This window comes from Ixodes scapularis, unplaced genomic scaffold, assembly GCF_016920785.2.
Source record: "Ixodes scapularis isolate PalLabHiFi unplaced genomic scaffold, ASM1692078v2 PGA_scaffold3__209_contigs__length_174095766, whole genome shotgun sequence".
NCBI lineage: Eukaryota > Metazoa > Arthropoda > Arachnida > Ixodida > Ixodidae > Ixodes > Ixodes scapularis.
In genome coordinates, this window is record NW_024609868.1 from 75,312,833 (window position 1) to 75,330,392 (window position 17,560).

At 41.4% G+C, this 17,560-nt stretch overlaps 1 protein-coding gene across 1 annotated transcript; it reads left to right on the top strand.

The window, feature by feature from the left end:
* The first annotated feature begins 771 nt into the window (after positions 1 to 771).
* On the top strand, positions 772 to 17,063 carry LOC115315983. Its single transcript, XM_029975295.4, has 5 exons — positions 772 to 841; positions 931 to 992; positions 8,151 to 8,240; positions 8,324 to 8,350; positions 16,913 to 17,063. The coding sequence occupies exons 1-5, from the start codon at positions 793 to 795 to the stop codon at positions 17,057 to 17,059; spliced, it is 375 nt and encodes a 124-aa protein (XP_029831155.4). The 5' UTR covers positions 772 to 792; the 3' UTR covers positions 17,060 to 17,063.
* The last annotated feature ends 497 nt before the right edge of the window (positions 17,064 to 17,560 follow it).

Consider the following 17,560-nt stretch of genomic DNA (forward strand, 5'->3'; position numbering starts at 1 on the left):
TGTATAAAAAGTGACCAAGATTTAAACCCCCAGGCGCCCCAGAAGTATCGACCTATGCGGGAGACATGACTTCTTGACAGCGTACAAAGCTCTCGCGCCCGACAAATACCTTCTGAACCACCTTGTGTATGTTTTGGTTACTCCATATCTAGACATCTTAACGAAAACATTTAATTATTGATTATATCGAGAGCTTTCGTCATACCTAAATAAAGTACATTAACTTCCAAAAAAAGTGCCAAGCATCCAATCGAAACATCAAGAAAAGGCTACGTATCCCATGGTCTCTGTTGTACGTATTCCCCCATCGTGTTTTTCGCACTTCTAAGTCCTTCAGGTCATAATGAACCAACTAGTCCAATCCAAAGTTTGAATTCAACGCATTTCACATGGAAAATATAGATTTCTTGTGAAACGACCATACGCGACTTTGGTAGGGCCCTCGAGAAGCAAGGCAAGCAAGCGTACGACAAACGTTGCATGCCGAGCTACGTCAAATACGAGCAGCCTGAGCGACGCCTTATCACGCGATTCGTACTCACGTGCTTCCCGGGTCAGCTCGCCTGCGACGCGCACAAGGAACCAGAACAGGTCAGCGCCGAGGTCGGCGAAACTAATCGCGATTCCCAAGTTGCTGATTGTTGTTTACACCTCTGTTTCTCTTTCGGGGGGTTGGTCAGCTGCCTCGGGGCCTCGGGGTATTTCATACTTGGTTTTGATCGCACTCGGTTTACAAGCGAAACTGAGCAACGCACACGTACAGTCATGAAGACTATTATTGCCTTCATCCTTATGGTCAACTGGAGCCTCGTAGTATGCCAGGAACCCCTGGAAATATGTGGTGAGTACATGCGCTCTTTGACACTATATCTTGGTAATTTGCGTCAGAAATACTTGTTACAACCCTGCGTGTCTTTTTTTCTGTCGCAGGTATAAAGGATCGGGAAATAGAATCGATCTTCTACTGCATTCGCGCCAACACTTCACCTAGTGTGAGTCTACAAACAACGTTTTACTCTCGTGTCCCATTTAAAACAATAGTTTCCAAGGTTATCTTTTGGGCTTGTTTCTTCGAATGACGCATGTTTCTGACTAACAATGGCGAGGTTTAGAATAGCATATACAAAAGCTTCGTCACAATGCGCCAATTCAAATTTGGTTAGCGCTTGGTGCATGCACAGGGGCGAAGACGCTACTTATTTGCACATTTAGCGTTTTGGCGTACGCTATTCCAGAACTCGCTAATACAACTACGCGAGGCAGCGCGCAAGGCTGAGACCGATCGTTTGGGGAACATCATGCATCATGCATCATGATGCACAGAGGGGGGATGACCCAGCCGGTGAGATTTTGGGAATGACGAACGTAAAACTTTCTGTCCCCGTGGTTTGTGTCCCACGCGATACTCTAAGAAAGCTGGAGCCTCTGCTTTCCCACAGAGCACATAGGTAATTCAATCGCTTTGTCCTTTAAAGGAGGTTCGGTGAATGGCGCGGCTGAAAATATATCTATTAACCTAAGAAAACTGTTTGCGCTGTTTTCTTAGTGCCATACTTCGTTTCAAATTAAGTCCTGGCACAGCCAACGCTACGGGCTAATGAGACGAATCAAGCAGCGTGAAAAGCGAAAGTCACTGGGCATTTTCGTTTACGATTTGTTCAGCTGTTGAAGATTTTCAAGTTCAGTTGAAGGTAGGACACGTACAGAAACTTGACGAGCACCAGGATGGTGCGCTTTCGTTGCTGTCTGATTTGTCCCATCGGCTCGAAGCGCCGGCTGCGTCTGGTCGACAGTGATTGGCCCTTTCAAGTGCCATGCGGGAAAACAGAAGCTCCAGGATTCGTTCAGTGTAGACAGAACATTTCCTGACGCGGCATGCGACATACACAAAGGAAATACATTTGAAGCTTCTTATACTTTATCGCACAGCGGGTTCCTGATCAAGAAGCGACTGGTTCATCGCTAGTGAAAGTGCAGTAGGCTGGAAACAAATATTCGGAACACTCTACTAATATAAGTTTACTGAATATAAAAATAGAGTAATACGATGTACAGTTTGAAAGAATTTTCTGACAGGTTTTATACCTGCATGGAAGAACACCGTTGTCAAAAACGCGGCAGGTAAAAGGGGTAGGTGGTCAAAATCTTAAACGTATTATTTACGTTTATTTGTTACTCAAATGCTGATTTAACTTATTTTAATGCAAACCACTGACTTCACGATGATCGCACATAATTGCATAATCCTTCACACTGCTGAAAAGATCAAAATCGTGAGAGAAGGTCAACTGCTTAAGTTGCATTAATAAACAAAACAGTAAAATATTTAAAAAAAACGGGCACAAAAAGGAAATAAATTGTTTTTCTTTTGTACTCGACATTTTTGCTTTCAACCATTGTAGAAAAACACTATTAGACGTAACACACTTGTTGGGCTCTGACATAACTTTATCATTTCATTTCACTTCCTTACCTTAAAAGGATACGAAGCGAAATTTTAGCGCTTATTCCTTTGTGTATACGTGGTCTCCTTTATGACAGCCGCTCAGAAACACCAAACTTTCGTCCGTAATCGCAAAAAAGCAATTTCAAGACCAATAAAACGATTTCCCAATACCACCTTGTAGTTGGTTGGAATGTCTCAGGTCACGTGCCCATCAGGAGCAGCACCTTGGCGCGGCGTGTCCGATGGAGGTGCCCGGGAAAGAGCGGCGCTTGGCACACCTCTTCTAGCACACCACACCTCGGTTATTCTCACTTGGCGAGACTGTAACGCGTGAGCGATAAAGCTGGCGCCACCTAGTGATGACGATCGCAATTACGGCACCCTTGGCCGTGTCGACAAAGTTCAGAGTGTGACGTCACGGTCAAATATCCCGAGACGAACCGCGCCGCCTCGATTGCTGATTTCGAAACGCTAGCCAGAATCCGTCGGTTAGAACGAAAAATATAGTCATCCGCAGACAACACAAGCAAGTAATCACCATGTACGGATATTATGAATCATATTTTGCCCGTTTCGAAGTGTTCCGGGGACATTTCAAGCTTTGATTCTGTACCGCTTTAAGGACCACTTGAGGGAGGCATTACATAGGGGGGTGTCAAATTCAATTTTCTATAATTAAACGAACAGAAATACTGCAAAAAAAATAAGAAAGGGTTAGTAAATAACCTGATATAAACATTATTCAACTACTTCAGAAATCTTTTCCGAAAAACATTTGTAATTGTTTTTAGCTGCCAACTTTGAGGGCAGGCTATTCCAGTCTGATAGGCATAATGGCAGGAGTGAGCGTTTGAATGTGTTGGTATTGCAAAAACCTTTCAGCCTTTCCACTTTGGTGAAGAAGGAAGACCAGCGAAGATGTACTATGGTGGGAATGAAATAATGGCCGTCCGCAAGTCGGCAGGCCAGAGTGGAAAGGCTGGAGGGGTTCAACCACTAACAAGCAGAGTTGTTAGTGGTAGAAGTAAGTAATCCGACGGTTTCATTTACAGTTTGTGTTGTTTATCGGCCTCCTGATTTAAATGTGGGATCATTCATTTTTGAGTTCTTGGATATGCTAAGTAATTTAAATGTGTGTGAAGCTTTATTATCAGACGGTGACTTTAATATAGACGTCAGAAATGCTTCAGAAAGTGGCTTCAATGACTATCTTGACATGTTAGCAGGCTTTGGTATTGAAAACTTGATTGCGGACTACACTAGAGAGGAGCATCTTGGAAACAAAATAACAAAAACTTGCATTGATCACGTATTGGTCAGACTAGACTGCATGTCCATAGTTGCTGGTGTAGTTTGTAAAAAGCTTTCTGATCACTATTTTACTGTCTGTGTCGCAATGCTGGATAACATAGCTGCAGAAAATAAAAAGGATAAAAAATGAATAACAATATTGGACAACAAAAAATGTAGATAAATTGATTTCAGAGTTCGACTGGAACTCTTTAAAGCATCTTCTTCACACTCACATATATGAAACTATGGTTGGAGTGTTCTCTAATATATACAAAAACTCCCAGAAAACTATCAGACTGAAACAGAGAAGTGTGGGTAAAGTATGGATCGACAGTGACATACTAGAGCTATGTCGACTCAAGGACAAACTATGGACTAGGTGTAAACAAAATCCGGGAAATCAGTCCTTAAAAGATGAATTCCGTTCAGCAAGGAACAAGTTGACAGCTAAACTCAAATTTGCAAAACACAGTTACTATAAAGAAAAATGTAATAATACTAAAGGTAACGCTAAAGGAACGTGGAACCTAGTAAATGGGCTAACAGGAAAAGAAACAAAAACAAGCATTGATGATACAATCGCAAGAAACTTCGGTGAATCAGGTGATTGGGTATCGTTACGTGAAACATTCAGTAATAAATTTGCAACTGATGTTGAGGAACTTAAAGCTAAAATAAACTTCCAGCAGCAAACCGGGTTATCAAATCTAGCACACAACCTGGAGTCGGCGTATCTGCCTTCGATGACTCACGCAGATTTGCGTTGTATCATAAACACTATGTCGATAAAAATCCGGCAGGAATTGACCAGATTCGTTTAAGAGATATTGTACATAATTTTGATAAGCTAAAGGATGTGTTACTATCTGTTCTAAATGGCATATTCGAGACGGGGGTTATTCCAGCTGGGCTCAAAAGTGCGATTGTAAGGCCGTTATTTAAAGGAGGAAATAAAAAAGATGTAGCAAATTACAGACCCCTATCGATTATGCCAGTAATCTCCCACATAATGGGAAGCACATTGCGAACACAATAAACTCTTTCTGTGATAAATTTGATTTAATTAATAAAGCGCAGTACGGTTTTAGGAAAGGGAAAAGCACAACGTCGCTTCTTGAGGATTTCACTGATGTTGTGAACGAAACTCTGGATGAAAATAACATTGGTTTAGCATTGTTTTTAGATTTGTCAAAGGCAGTTCACACAATTGACCATTCAAAAATGCTTCAGAAGCTCTTTGCTTTGGGCTTGAGAGGACCTTTTTTTCAGTTCTTTAAGAGCTATTTTTCTAACAGAACGCAGAGAGTTAAGATAAAGAATTATATGAGCAAAACTGTAATGGTAAATTATGGAATACCACACGGATCATCATTAGCTCCCTTGTTGTTTAATATTTTTGTTAATGACCTGGGCACACTCAATTTGCAATCGAAATTATTTATGTATGCGGATGATACGGCCTTAATTCTCCCGCATTAAAATTACGAAGTTGCAGTAACAATATTTCAAAATGATGTAAACGTATTAATGAACTGGTTTAGTGAAAGTAGGATATTTGTAAACTTGAAAAAGACCAAATGGAAGTGTTTTAGGAATCCACATAAGCGAGTAGTTTTGCATCGTTTTTTATGCATATGTGAACCAAAAGGGGACCTCAAATTTATACGGAAATTAATTATGAGGCCAGCGTAAAATATCTAGGGTTTCATTTTGACAAACACATGACCTGGGAATATCACGTGAATTACATAAAAAAGAGGTTGAGAATGGTTTCTTCATATATATACCGTATTGGTACGGCAGTGAGTGCCGCTATAAAACAAAATATCTATCGTGCTCTTGGAGAATCTGTGCTCAGATATTAATTAGTTTATGGCTCCTGCTCAAATCACACACCACAGACAGTAAATAAATTGATATTTAGGATAGCAAACAACATTTCATGTGGGACTCAGTTTCAACAATTAGGTCTGTTTCACAAACTTGAATCATTTAACATCATGCCATTGCATATTCTATTCAAATACATCGTTATAACAACGCATTATTTCTCTAGAACAGAATTCAAACAACCAGTTCGTAAAAGGCCCCTCAGAAAGGCGGAAAGGTTCTATTTGCCAAGAATACATACGCTCTACGGAAAAAGACCAAAGAGATTTCTATATTCCCTGCACTTTCAATGATATACCCGAAGAACTTATGGACCTAGGGTCTCTTAAATCAGTTAAAGACAAATTTAGAACATGGTGCTTGCAAAAGTATATTTAGAACGTTTTATGTCTTCCTGTGTGCTGACCTTGATGCCTCTTGTACAGTGATTACAGTATACGTATTTAGGTATCTGAATTTTAAGCAATATCCTCCTGATCCTTATGTTTGTTGCGGTGATGATCTCTTTATATTGTATAATTTTGTACTTTGGTATATGTGCTGAATTTATGTGTGTTCAAATTATCAAGTATTTCTAATTCAATAATGCCTGTCTCTATTGTGCGAATTGTGTCCTTTATGCTTCAGTTGCTATATGGCACTTACAGGAACTAAGATTTTGTGGTGTATCAGACGTTCAGATTAGTGAATGTATATTTGAACTTTTGTCATTTGTCGTGTTGCTCTTTGCAGATGGAAGTCATTGTCCTTTCTTTTGTACAAGGCTTGAAGTTATCTTTTCCTCCTTTTTCCTGATTTTGTTCAACGCGAAGAGCAGCTTTTGCTTAGTTTAGTTTTGAGACTGCCGGGCCACGTCATACAAGCCTTATGGGCTTTGACGAACCCGAACTTTGTAAAACGAAAAGAAAACAATTAATTATTATTATTATTATTATTATAAAAAAAATGAGCGACGGCGGCAAGCAGACAACCGGCAAACACAACAGTCTGAACAGATACCGCCATCTATGAGCGACGGCGGCAACCAGAGTGTTGTGTCGACATTTCTGTGCGGACGGACACGACCCTGGGCAAACTAGCCCTTAACAGCTCCGCTGTAAAAAGGGAATAAACTTTGCAGGGGTGATCGAGGCGCGAGGAACTATATGGTGGGCCGGAGAGATCAAGGTTCGCGGAGACCACGGGTTATAGTACAATCTGTGCATGAAAAAGTGCCGGTCTATTTTTCCCGAGGTGTCGAGAGTTTGCAGGACAATGGATTATTGTGAAAAAAAGACGCTAGTTTAGAAGTGGTTATGAGTGATAACATGAGTAGCACGATATGAACAGCTTCCAGTTGGTTATATAAAAAAACTTTGGTGAGGGTTTCATATCCGTGACGCATACACCAACCACGCTCTGACTAGTGTAATACAAGGTAAACGTTCAACAAAAGACTTCGCGATGAAAATATGCCTTGTTAAACCTCTTAATGTTTTGTGAGCTTTAGAGCAAGTGCAGTTTATGGGACTCTTCCATAATAAATCTTCAGAAAGGTACACCCCTAAATATTTAAATGTGTTCACCCGTTCAATTTCGCCAGAAAAATATTAAAAAACTGCTTTGTGATCTTGGCAATTAGATTATTTTATATTTATCCGGGTTGATGGTCATGAGCCATGAATGACATCAAGTTGCTAATGCTTCTAGATCTTGTTGCAAGGTTGTGCCGTCATCTATTGAAACAATATTTTGATAGAGCCCAAGGTCGTCAGCATATAATCGGACGGTAGAGGATAATGAAGAGGCAATATCATTTATATAAATTAGGAAAAGTAGCCGACCTAAAACAGAACCATGAGGGACGCTAGGGATGACATTCAGGGGAGGGGAAGTGTCATTATCGATGATCACAGATTAAATGTGATGTCAAAGGAAAGCTTGAATTCAGGAGACAACTTTACTGTTGAAGTTTAGGTATGTGAGTTTGGATATTAATTTTTTATGGGGGACCCGGTCGGAGGCTTTTGAAAAGTCTATGAAGATTTCATATGTTTGTTAGGAAATATGCAGATTAGTATGTAGATGATTGGTAGGTTTAAATAGTTGGGTAATACAATAAAGGTTGTGTGCATGTGAGTGTGACTTTTCATCCGCGCTGTTCCATCGAAGCATAAATTACCAACTTGTCCAAGCATCCCCATTAACAAAAACTACGTTGATTTTATAGTTTTCACAATAGAAAACGCTCTAAATGTATAATGAGCAAAAAAGTAAGAGCAAAAACGAGCTGGTGTAAATTAAATATAAGCACAGAAAACACCAAATTGAGGCAAAATATGGACAGCGCAAACATGTAGTCTACACTCAGGTTTCATGGTAGTGCTATCTTTCTATTGTCTCTGCCTCGGGTAATTTCGTCATTATGTGAAACAAACAGCTTTCTTCATTGTACAGTTTATATTCTTAAATCTTCCTTGAAATACGCTGGAATCAAATTTCTTACTGTTTTTCCCCTTTGTTTTTGTGTTTTTGTCCGCAGCTACAAGAGACCCTCCGCCAGTTCGTGAGACATCTGCAATGTGATTCAGAACTGTGCCTCGTTCGCAGGTGGTGCAAGAAAGGAGACTTTGTAAGCACCACCTTAAAACAAAAAAGTTGTTTTTTAATTGAAAAAAGAATTATTCAAACAATAATATATGTTTTCCCCCGCAGAGAACTCAGGCCGTCAGGCACTTTGAGGTAAGAAATTATATGATTCTACGTTACAGTTTCACTAGAAACCTTCTTGAAAGTAGCCGTAACATGTGTAATCGAACATCACCTCTTTAAACGTAAATTACAAGATGCCCATTTTCTCCCTTAATAAATTTAGATTTTTCCTCTCCCAATAATTACATATGCTTCTGCGCTCAAAGAAATCTAAAGCGACGACTTTCCCTCAATTCACTAGAGAAAGCCAATCGATTCAGCCGCCGACCAATCACAGCCTCACTTGAATGCACATGATGCAGTGATTGACCGGAGCCTGATCGGGTTCGGCCGTCTTTCTGACACGTCTGGTGACCAGTCAAACGGTTTGGTCGAGCATGACTATGGTCTGACCGGGCCCTCAGTGGTTATCATCGGTCGGGATATGAAGAAACACCTGCGAGAACGCCATTTCGGGGTTATAATTAAGCTGGAAGCAGCCGTCGTGGCGTGGGAGATAGACACTACCAAAAAGTGGTTCCAGCGGGCCATGGAGAGGCCGCCACACGGGTAGGGCAAAAAGTATGACCTTGAGGGGGAAGCTGTATGGAAGGTGCACATAAGCACCTATACCTCAAAGTGACGGGTATCTGCAGCAAAAAGAAATGTAAATCAGTGTGATACGTTTTATAGTTGCAAAGAAAAGAGATGAGACGCTACGGCTCGGGCTTATGCTTGTGAGACTTACCAATCTCGGATTGAGTCGTTGGTAAAAAAATAATACAAAGTGATATAAGTAACAGGTGACGGCCTGTCCTGATCAAAAATAAAATTTGGACATAATCTACTGCAATACAATTGATGCAAATGAAATGGTAAATTCAAAATGTAGCGTCTTGGGGGGGGGGGGGGGGGGCGTAATCGTATTCGTAAAAAAAGAAAAGAGGAAATAATATCAAAAGGAAAAAGGGGATCTATTGTCGCCCTGGAGTTTCGATCATCCGATAAAGGGGTGTCCAAACAGGACACTACAAAACGCACGACTCCGACAAATCGTGAAAATTGAAGCGGACGCGCCCGCTTCAATTTTCACGATTTGTCGGAGTCGTGCGTTTTGTAGTGTCCTGTTTGGACACCCCTTAAACGCCGGCCCGCAAGCAGAGAGAAGGAACCCGACCCTCACTTTCCTTCTCGCCGCTGTGAAAGGAGGAAATCACCTCTCGCTTCCTCCTCGCCATTTTCCGATATATATATATATTTTTTTTTTGCCAGCTGCCTGTTTTTTTTTTTTTTTTTTTTTTTTTTTTTACAAGTTTGGGGTGGAGGAAATGAAAGCTTCAAGGATTTGAAAAGATTATCCAGAAGCCAGCCGGCACACCTGCGACAAGGAGCTGAACCAACCGATGTAGCTGTTTTGAGCGAGCTTGGAACTTGCTCTTCCCAACGAGTTGCATTGGCTTTTTTTTAGCATTGGTTTGGAAGACGATTCTTTGCTGTTGTGAGAGCACAAATGCCTCGTTCTGCTCAAAGAAGTAGTCATTGAAGTATCAATTTTAATATAAATATCTGGTTTCGCATCTTTCGTTGTTTAGGCGAATTCATGGCGACAACGGGAAGTACGAGCAGCGTTTTCTGTATATCAGGGATGGCGCTCCATAGACCAGTGGTTCTGAATCATCATTGTTCGTAAACCGGCAGAGGGGACGGAGGATCCCATCCGTAGTGGGTCTAGCACTTTTCGGAGTAGAGCGTTTTGCTGTAGGGCATTTCGGTGCGGACTTTTTGGTGCACAGACATTTCAGTGTACGGACTTCTTGCTGCAAAGACTTTTCGGTGTGGGACCTTTCGGTGCGCGGATATTTCGGTGCACGGACATTTTGTTGCATGGACATTCGACGCTATGGTTTGCTCGCCGGTCTCTCTTTTCCAACGTACGCAGACACGCTTCACATCGTGTTTGTGCGTTGAGTTGATAGAGATAGTCTCCTCTATAAGGTTTTGGCTTTATTATTGGTCCTGCGTGTAGGAAACGACCCAAACAGCAAGGCGTTTGAGGTTGTTTGTGCATTCAGAACAATTTTGAATATCTTCAAATGCGCCTCCTCCGCGTAATCGCATAGCTCCGATTGTTAATAATAAATTGTAATGACCTCGCACGACAAAAAAAAGCAAAAAAAAACAACAACAACAACAAAAAACAATGTATTTATCACTTGTAACTCATTAGGGAATAAAGTAGGCGTGTGGGGGTACAAAATAAGTGTAATCAAATCAAATATCAATTTGAATCAAGCAAACAAGCCGAATTTGGTGAATGCTAAATCTATTTTATTTGGTATCAAATGTTTGCTCATTCTCGTACGAAAAAAAAAACAGCAGTGACCACAGATCATACACAGCGTATGATGATCTGTGGTCAACGTCTCCTTCCATGCCGTAATGATGTCGCCAGACGTAAAGAACTGCCTTACAATCGTGCTTATACAGAGCGATTTTTTTTAACGACTAGACATTTTTCTAAAAAAGACGTCAGAGTTACGCAATTGCGGTTTTTGCCTTATCTGTAGTCATCAAAAACACCAAATCATTCATTTTTAAAGAGATGTAGTGGACGTGAAGTGGCTCACGGCGTCCTAAAAAGCCTAATTTGGACGCGAATCGTGTTACCGCAAACTTTTCGGCCAGCGCACTCCTCGCCCCTTCTACAGTGGCGTTGTCACAACGATGCGCATGATTTGTCACTTTGGCTTCATGGCGTTAGGCTGTGCCACGCGGAGATGGAGCCCACATAAAATCAGAACTATATTTTCGCGCCCAAATTAGGAGGACGCCGTATAATAGTGTACGCGCGTTACATCTTTTTAGGAATGGACGGTTTGGTGGCTTGCGATTATGGCCAACAACTTTCTAAATACAAGATGCCGTTTTTTTTTCTAATTAAAAGGTTAATTAGCGAATTTTAGGCAATCGGTCGGTTTTAGTTGCGTACGTTATTGAACCTTATCCTCGCCTGGCCGTATAACTTACCTACACAAACCGCAATGGCGTTAATTTTCACTGCACAATTTGGTGGCTTTCGATTACGCCCAACAACTTTATAAATCAACTATCCCGTTTTCTTTTATAATCAAAAAGTTAATTAACAAATGTTAGGTAATCAGTCGGTTTTAGTTGCGTTCTTTCTTTAACCCAATCTTCGCCTGGCCGCATAGCTCACATCGACAAAACGTTAATTTCCACGTTTTTTGTAATATCTAGTAGGTGAAAAAAAACAATAAACAAACGTTGTATATAAAACAGAGGGCAGTTCTTTTCTGATATAAATAAAGCATGCATCTCTTTCTTTTTCCGGCCTATGAAAACAAATACCGGGACATTCGAAACTGAGTTTATGATGGGGCGGGCGCTATATTACGGGGTATTTTGTCATGTTTCATAAGCTTTATTACTAGTCAGAAGGAAGCCACGCGAGCCGTATCAGGTTGCAAACAGCTTATCGGGTGTTTCTCAAGCAGCTCTAGAACTTTCCAAATGACATTTTGGTTCTTAATACATCTAAAAAAGTTTGGTACTTAGTCCTAAACATTTAATTTATTAGGCATAATTAAAATACTGCAACTCTCGCAAGACGTCTGCCCAAAACAAAGTTGGTTTCATTGGCGTAAAGTGGCTGCGTCTTTCATTTTTATGCTTCGTCTTTAAAGATTCGTGAAAAGCATTCGCGACCTTATCTGTCAAGCCGCGACCGCGTACGCGGACAGCGCGGCCTCCTCGGCAAGTTGTTCCCTTATCGAAGACGACAATGAATAAAAGGTACGATCAAAATCTTAATGCCTGAAGAAAGCGCAAGTTTAAAATAATTCTAAGGGTGTCAGTTGATTTTATTTCTGCTATATTCAAATTTCAACACTCGTCGCGGGCAGCGTGAAAGGAAGCACTGCTTGGCGCGAACCAGTGCCCAGTCAACGGTCCTACACTCAAACACGCATCACCACCCGACCTGTTTGAAAAATAAATAATTTCCAGCACTTTTGGTAGAAAATGCGAATTTTTGTACTGAGCGTGATATTTTGTGGACCCAAAAGTCCTGTAACCAAGATCGGTAGTTCATAGCTTCAGGAAGACGAAGAACGACGGATGCATTATTGCCCACGGAAGTACTGTTTTGACTTTGAATTCCACATAAAATTGTATATGCACAAATTGTGACACGATACCGAACTTGCTTGATTACTTTTCTTTTAAAGACAACATAACCAGGCATAATCTACGGATATTGCAGAATTCATTTTAATTGGCGTGCTGCGCGAAAGACAAGTATGGACATAAAGAACACAACAGAGCTCTGCATTTCTACTGCATTTCTTTCCGTACTTGTGGACAGTTAGTCCGCATGAATATATTCAAAAACTGCGAAATCCTTTAAGCCTACCCCTTTTTATAGCTTTTTTCGTAGATGAATTGTGGCGAATCCCGGCTGGGTTCGGGTAAAGATCTCGCACGTGTTCAAGGACGCATTTCGGCATGATTTCCCGCTTGGTGACGACGTTGAGCTGACCGCTGTTCCGCTTCCTTTCTAAGTAGGCGGGGAACGCCAGACGCCTAAATTAGCCAAGCAGCCCTAAAACTTGCGGTAGCACACCTTCCGAACTCCTGGTTTTTTCTGGAGATGGCCTTCGCCCACCCTGACAAAGCCCCAAACAATTATGTAAGGGCTGCAGAGGCTATCTGGGCATTCCATTTCTTCATCAGCGAACAAATGCGAACAGAAGAGAATGAAAACTTCGTAATACCTGCTGTCTTTTAATAAATGGCATAATATGCTACTATTGCTAGTTGCACTATTTTACGCGAAGAAAATTGTGATTTTGCGGTTCAATCTCCGTGTTTTCCGTTCTCTTTGCTGATACGCAAGATATTTGTCGGGTGTGAAGTTTTCAGTTACATTTGTTGACAGAAACTAAATGCACGTTTGGCCACGAAGAAATTTTTTTCAAAGGCTGAAGATAGATGAAATATACCATAAACCGTTTCAGTTTTTATGGAAGTTTGTTTTTACTCTTCTTAGTAGCTTGAACGAGGCGGCCGTCACTCTAGAAAACACCTGTAGTACGAACCTATATATTATGCCCCAGAAATGGTCAGACTGTGTCTCTCTGACTGTAATATATTTGACTTGTAATTACTCATGATTATTAGTTTGTACAAAAAACAAACAAAAAAGAAGAAGAAAACACATTAGTGATACAATCACTCTTCAGAGTGCCGTTGTTAGAACGAGCAATTTTCAACTCTCTGGGTAGAGCTCAAAGTTCAAATAAAAATACCCATCTTCTTTCCTTCTGCTGTGATGTTCAAGTTCCGTTCACTCGAGATAAATATGCGGTGTTGTAGCGTGTGCGGCCGCATGCGGAAGTATCCGAATGTAAAAGAACTTGTTGTTGGGCTAGTTGGTGTTGACTATCTGAGTGTTTTTTAGAACTGCAAAAAAAGAGCAAAAAAAAAAAAATTGAGCCAGCTTGAACTTTTCCGAGCTCATATTCAGCCTGCCTAACTAATCCCTGGTGTTTGGGATTGAAGCAGAGAACCTTGAAGGGTGACAGAGATTTCGTCGGGGGGCCGGTAAGCCCATTAGCACTCGTGCGAGAAGGCCGTAAAAAGCGAGGAGGAAATGGAGGAGGAAAGGGGAGGAGGAAAAAAAGAAAAGAGGGGGAATCTTCTGCCACGCTGAAGAAAATTTTGAGCGCCCGCCTTTAAGATCGCCGAATAAGTAATCACGAAAGAGTCATCATTTAACACGCACCTTAAGTTGTCAGCGACATAGTACCACATAGCGTAATACGAAGTTTTTTTTTTATTTCCACAAGACATGAAGAAGCAAGAAAAAGCTACACAATCAAGAAAGAATGAGAGAGAGAGAGAGGAGAGCACGAGTGACAGATAAAAATGGTGGGGGGCAACGAAAGATTTTATGCGATAGGCAATAACAGTTTAAGGAAAGCAGGACGGAATGAGCCCCGAGCTCTTCATCATAGCTCAAAGGCCAATTAGATTGCTGCCTGATCCGATAAGAACACCAAAGAACGAATCACAAAACCGGAAGCTAGAACATATTAAGCCCCGACCTGCGTTGTTGTTGTCTTTTTTTTTTTTTTTTTTTTTTTTTTGTTTAAGCCGTTAGTTTTAATAACACATAATAGAGTTCATATAAGCCAGCCGTTATTACAAACATGATTACGGAAGTACACTCGGTGATACTTGAAAAAAATCTACATACGTAGAATACGCTTTTGAGTGTGTAAATCCCTTTGCAACTGTGTATGTAGCCAGATTAAAACCGCTGCTTCCCCATAAAAAAGCCATTTGTTGTCGATATTGTCACAATATCACTTACACCATTCAATGGAAGTGAGGTCCCATCCGGGAGCGACATCTGTTGAGGCGGAAGAACTATTTTTTCCAAAGGCTGCCAAAGTCTGCTCCGTATCGAGTCAGCAAAATCGTCTAAATATGGCAGGCGGCGAATCGCTCCGTCGAATTCAGGTAGTAGTTTATTCAATCGTGACGCATGCGCGTCTCGCATTTATATCACGTTTCCACCAAGTTACCCCTCTACAAAAACACGTTCTACACTAAGAAAATATTAGCGCCCTTGTGGACAAGCCGCTCCAATTTTGTTTTTATTTTGATAGTCGATCCCCAAACAAAAATACTTTATAAACGGGCGTTTCGCTTTACTCGAGTACTAAAAATATAACGACGCTATATCAACAAAAACGCAACAAGATCTGTTTCAATCGTAAACCGGAGACACGGAAAAATAAAAAAAACGGACAAAACAACAACAAGTCTCAAACACAGCTTGAGAAGCTGTGTTTGAGACTTGTTGTTGTTTTGTCCGTTTTTTTATTTTTGTGTGTCTCCGGTTTACGATGGAAGTTCTTCACCAGCTCGCCTGTGCTTTTACCCTTTTTTCGAAGATCTGTTTGCCCATCAAATCTACTGATCAGAGTTTGAACTCGGGTACAGTCACTGGCTGCGCTTAAATGGATACGACAGTAGAGCATCGAGTCGAGAGGGAACCGATCACATGCTCCCAGTCCCTCGGCTTCTTTCTCTCTTACCCAATCACAATCGTCATCTGTCGAACCAATGCGCTACGTTCGCATCCATGTATGCGCGTCTACATGGCAGCTTAGGAAACAATTAGGGCGCTGATTATTAGGTTTAAACTTCTCGCTTTGTGATTCCATATTCAACACTCTTACCGGATAATGCCGAAGTCTGATTGGCTACGGAGCGGTAATAAAATGCTCGTAACATTGCCGCGTCCCGCCTTTTTGGAACTGTTGGTGATTATTGTGTGGAGTATTCATAGATAAAACGCATCGCTAATGTTCAAGTAATTTCCCTCCTATTGATCCTGTGATAGGATGCTGAGATGGTTGTATTCGTGAGATAAGCTGATGGACTCGAGCAATGCCACGCTTCCTTCTTTCTTTTATCACATATAGGCTGGTTCGTGATCAGAAGTTGGCGAGCTGCGTTTTATTACTGTGAATAACAGCACCAGCACAAAAAATATTTCAAATACGCTTTAAAAAGAAACCTATAAGGTTTACTTCCATGCACAGCCCTCGGGAGAGCCAGTCGCTAAAATCCACGGAGTGAGCTCGGCGTATTGTAAAGCTGGAAACATGTTTAGACCACAAACCACAGTCTGCGCTGCGACATTGAGCATGGCGTAATCACGCAAAACCTCATGCGCAGTGTCAAGGCGCAGACAGTATTTTTTAGGCCTAAACATGCATTCAACGCGAGGGCATTAAGGACCTCGTGTCACAGAAGAGCCGGCGTCGGCGTCGGTACGACGGAAAAATCCTTATTAGTCGATAGGGTCATGACGTCACTGTCACGTGACTCCGCGAGGGAATTAAAAAATAGCCCACAACGCTCACGTGAAACGTGACGTCACGCGTGAAATGAAAGTGATTTAAACATGACATCGGGGGGGGGGGGGGGGGTAAAGCGAATTCAAGGTCGCCGCAAGTTTCAAATTATTTCACTTTAAAAAGTAATTCATTTGCCTTAAAGAAAAAAAAATGAAGAATTTTAGGCGGATTACGAACCCGCGATGCTTCGGTTGCGAGCCAGGCACGCTACTGACTAAGCAACGCAGACACGCTTGCACAGCTTGGGAACGAGAGGGGTTTGTATGTTTAGCTGTCGCGTTCTACTCGTAAAGGCGAAGCTTAAGCCCCCCTGTATTAACCTCGTCATTAGCCCATCAATCTGTCCATAGATTGCTGCTATTGGTCCTCCCAAGTGCTTTGTGGGAAAGTAAAGACATCCTCGCTTTACGCCCCTGCCAGACGGGCTCCTTAAATGCCCTCAGAAAAAACTCTTTTAAAAGCTCGGCGACTCAGCGAATGACAACGGCCGCGAGATCGGGAGTCGATTTACCTATTCGAGACGTTTGTTGTGAACACCGTTAACGTGTCCGTCTGGCAGGGGATTTATGAGTCTATGCGGGGCACCCTTGTATATAGAAGTATTTTGTTGTTTTGTTTTGTTTATAGTCCTAAGATGAATAATTATTCTTTACGCGCGCAGTATGAACACTTCATGGAGCTCTACGACGCAGCTCAACAGTGTCAGGAGCTGACGCCCCTTGCAGCATCGCAACCCACTCGCGTTCAAGGCTCGATCTGGAAGGCATTCGTCAACTGGATTCGTTTTATGATAGTCTCTCAAAACTAGCGTTTGCAATCTTTAAAAATAAGAGTTTTGTTCGTCGCTTGCTTATTCCAGTGACTTAAAATTTATATGAAGAAATGGGTACTCGCAAAGAATAAACCTTTGCCAAATAAAATACTGATTTAAAAGGTTTTGGTTATTGCCCTTCGTGTCAATTTATTCAAAATAACCCCAGATTCAAACTTTCTTGAGCTATGGTGTTGGTGCACACACAATACTTTTGTCATGCTAGTTTGTTTTATTCGAGTAGCTCTGGCAAAGCTTTTGTTTAAATTTCAGCATACTTATCTTACCATGAGTTTTAAAAGACACAACAGAGTGCCATTTACCGAAAAACTGGGAAAGTCGGACACAAAATGTGGCCATGCAACTACTTTCAATCTCTAGTGCGATCCCCTCGTGTCATGCAGTACCTACATATTTATACTGCAGTTTCACCCTGTGTATTTGATGTGATTCTCGGTGATGTGATTTGTTAGGTATTAGCCGTTTATGACACATTCT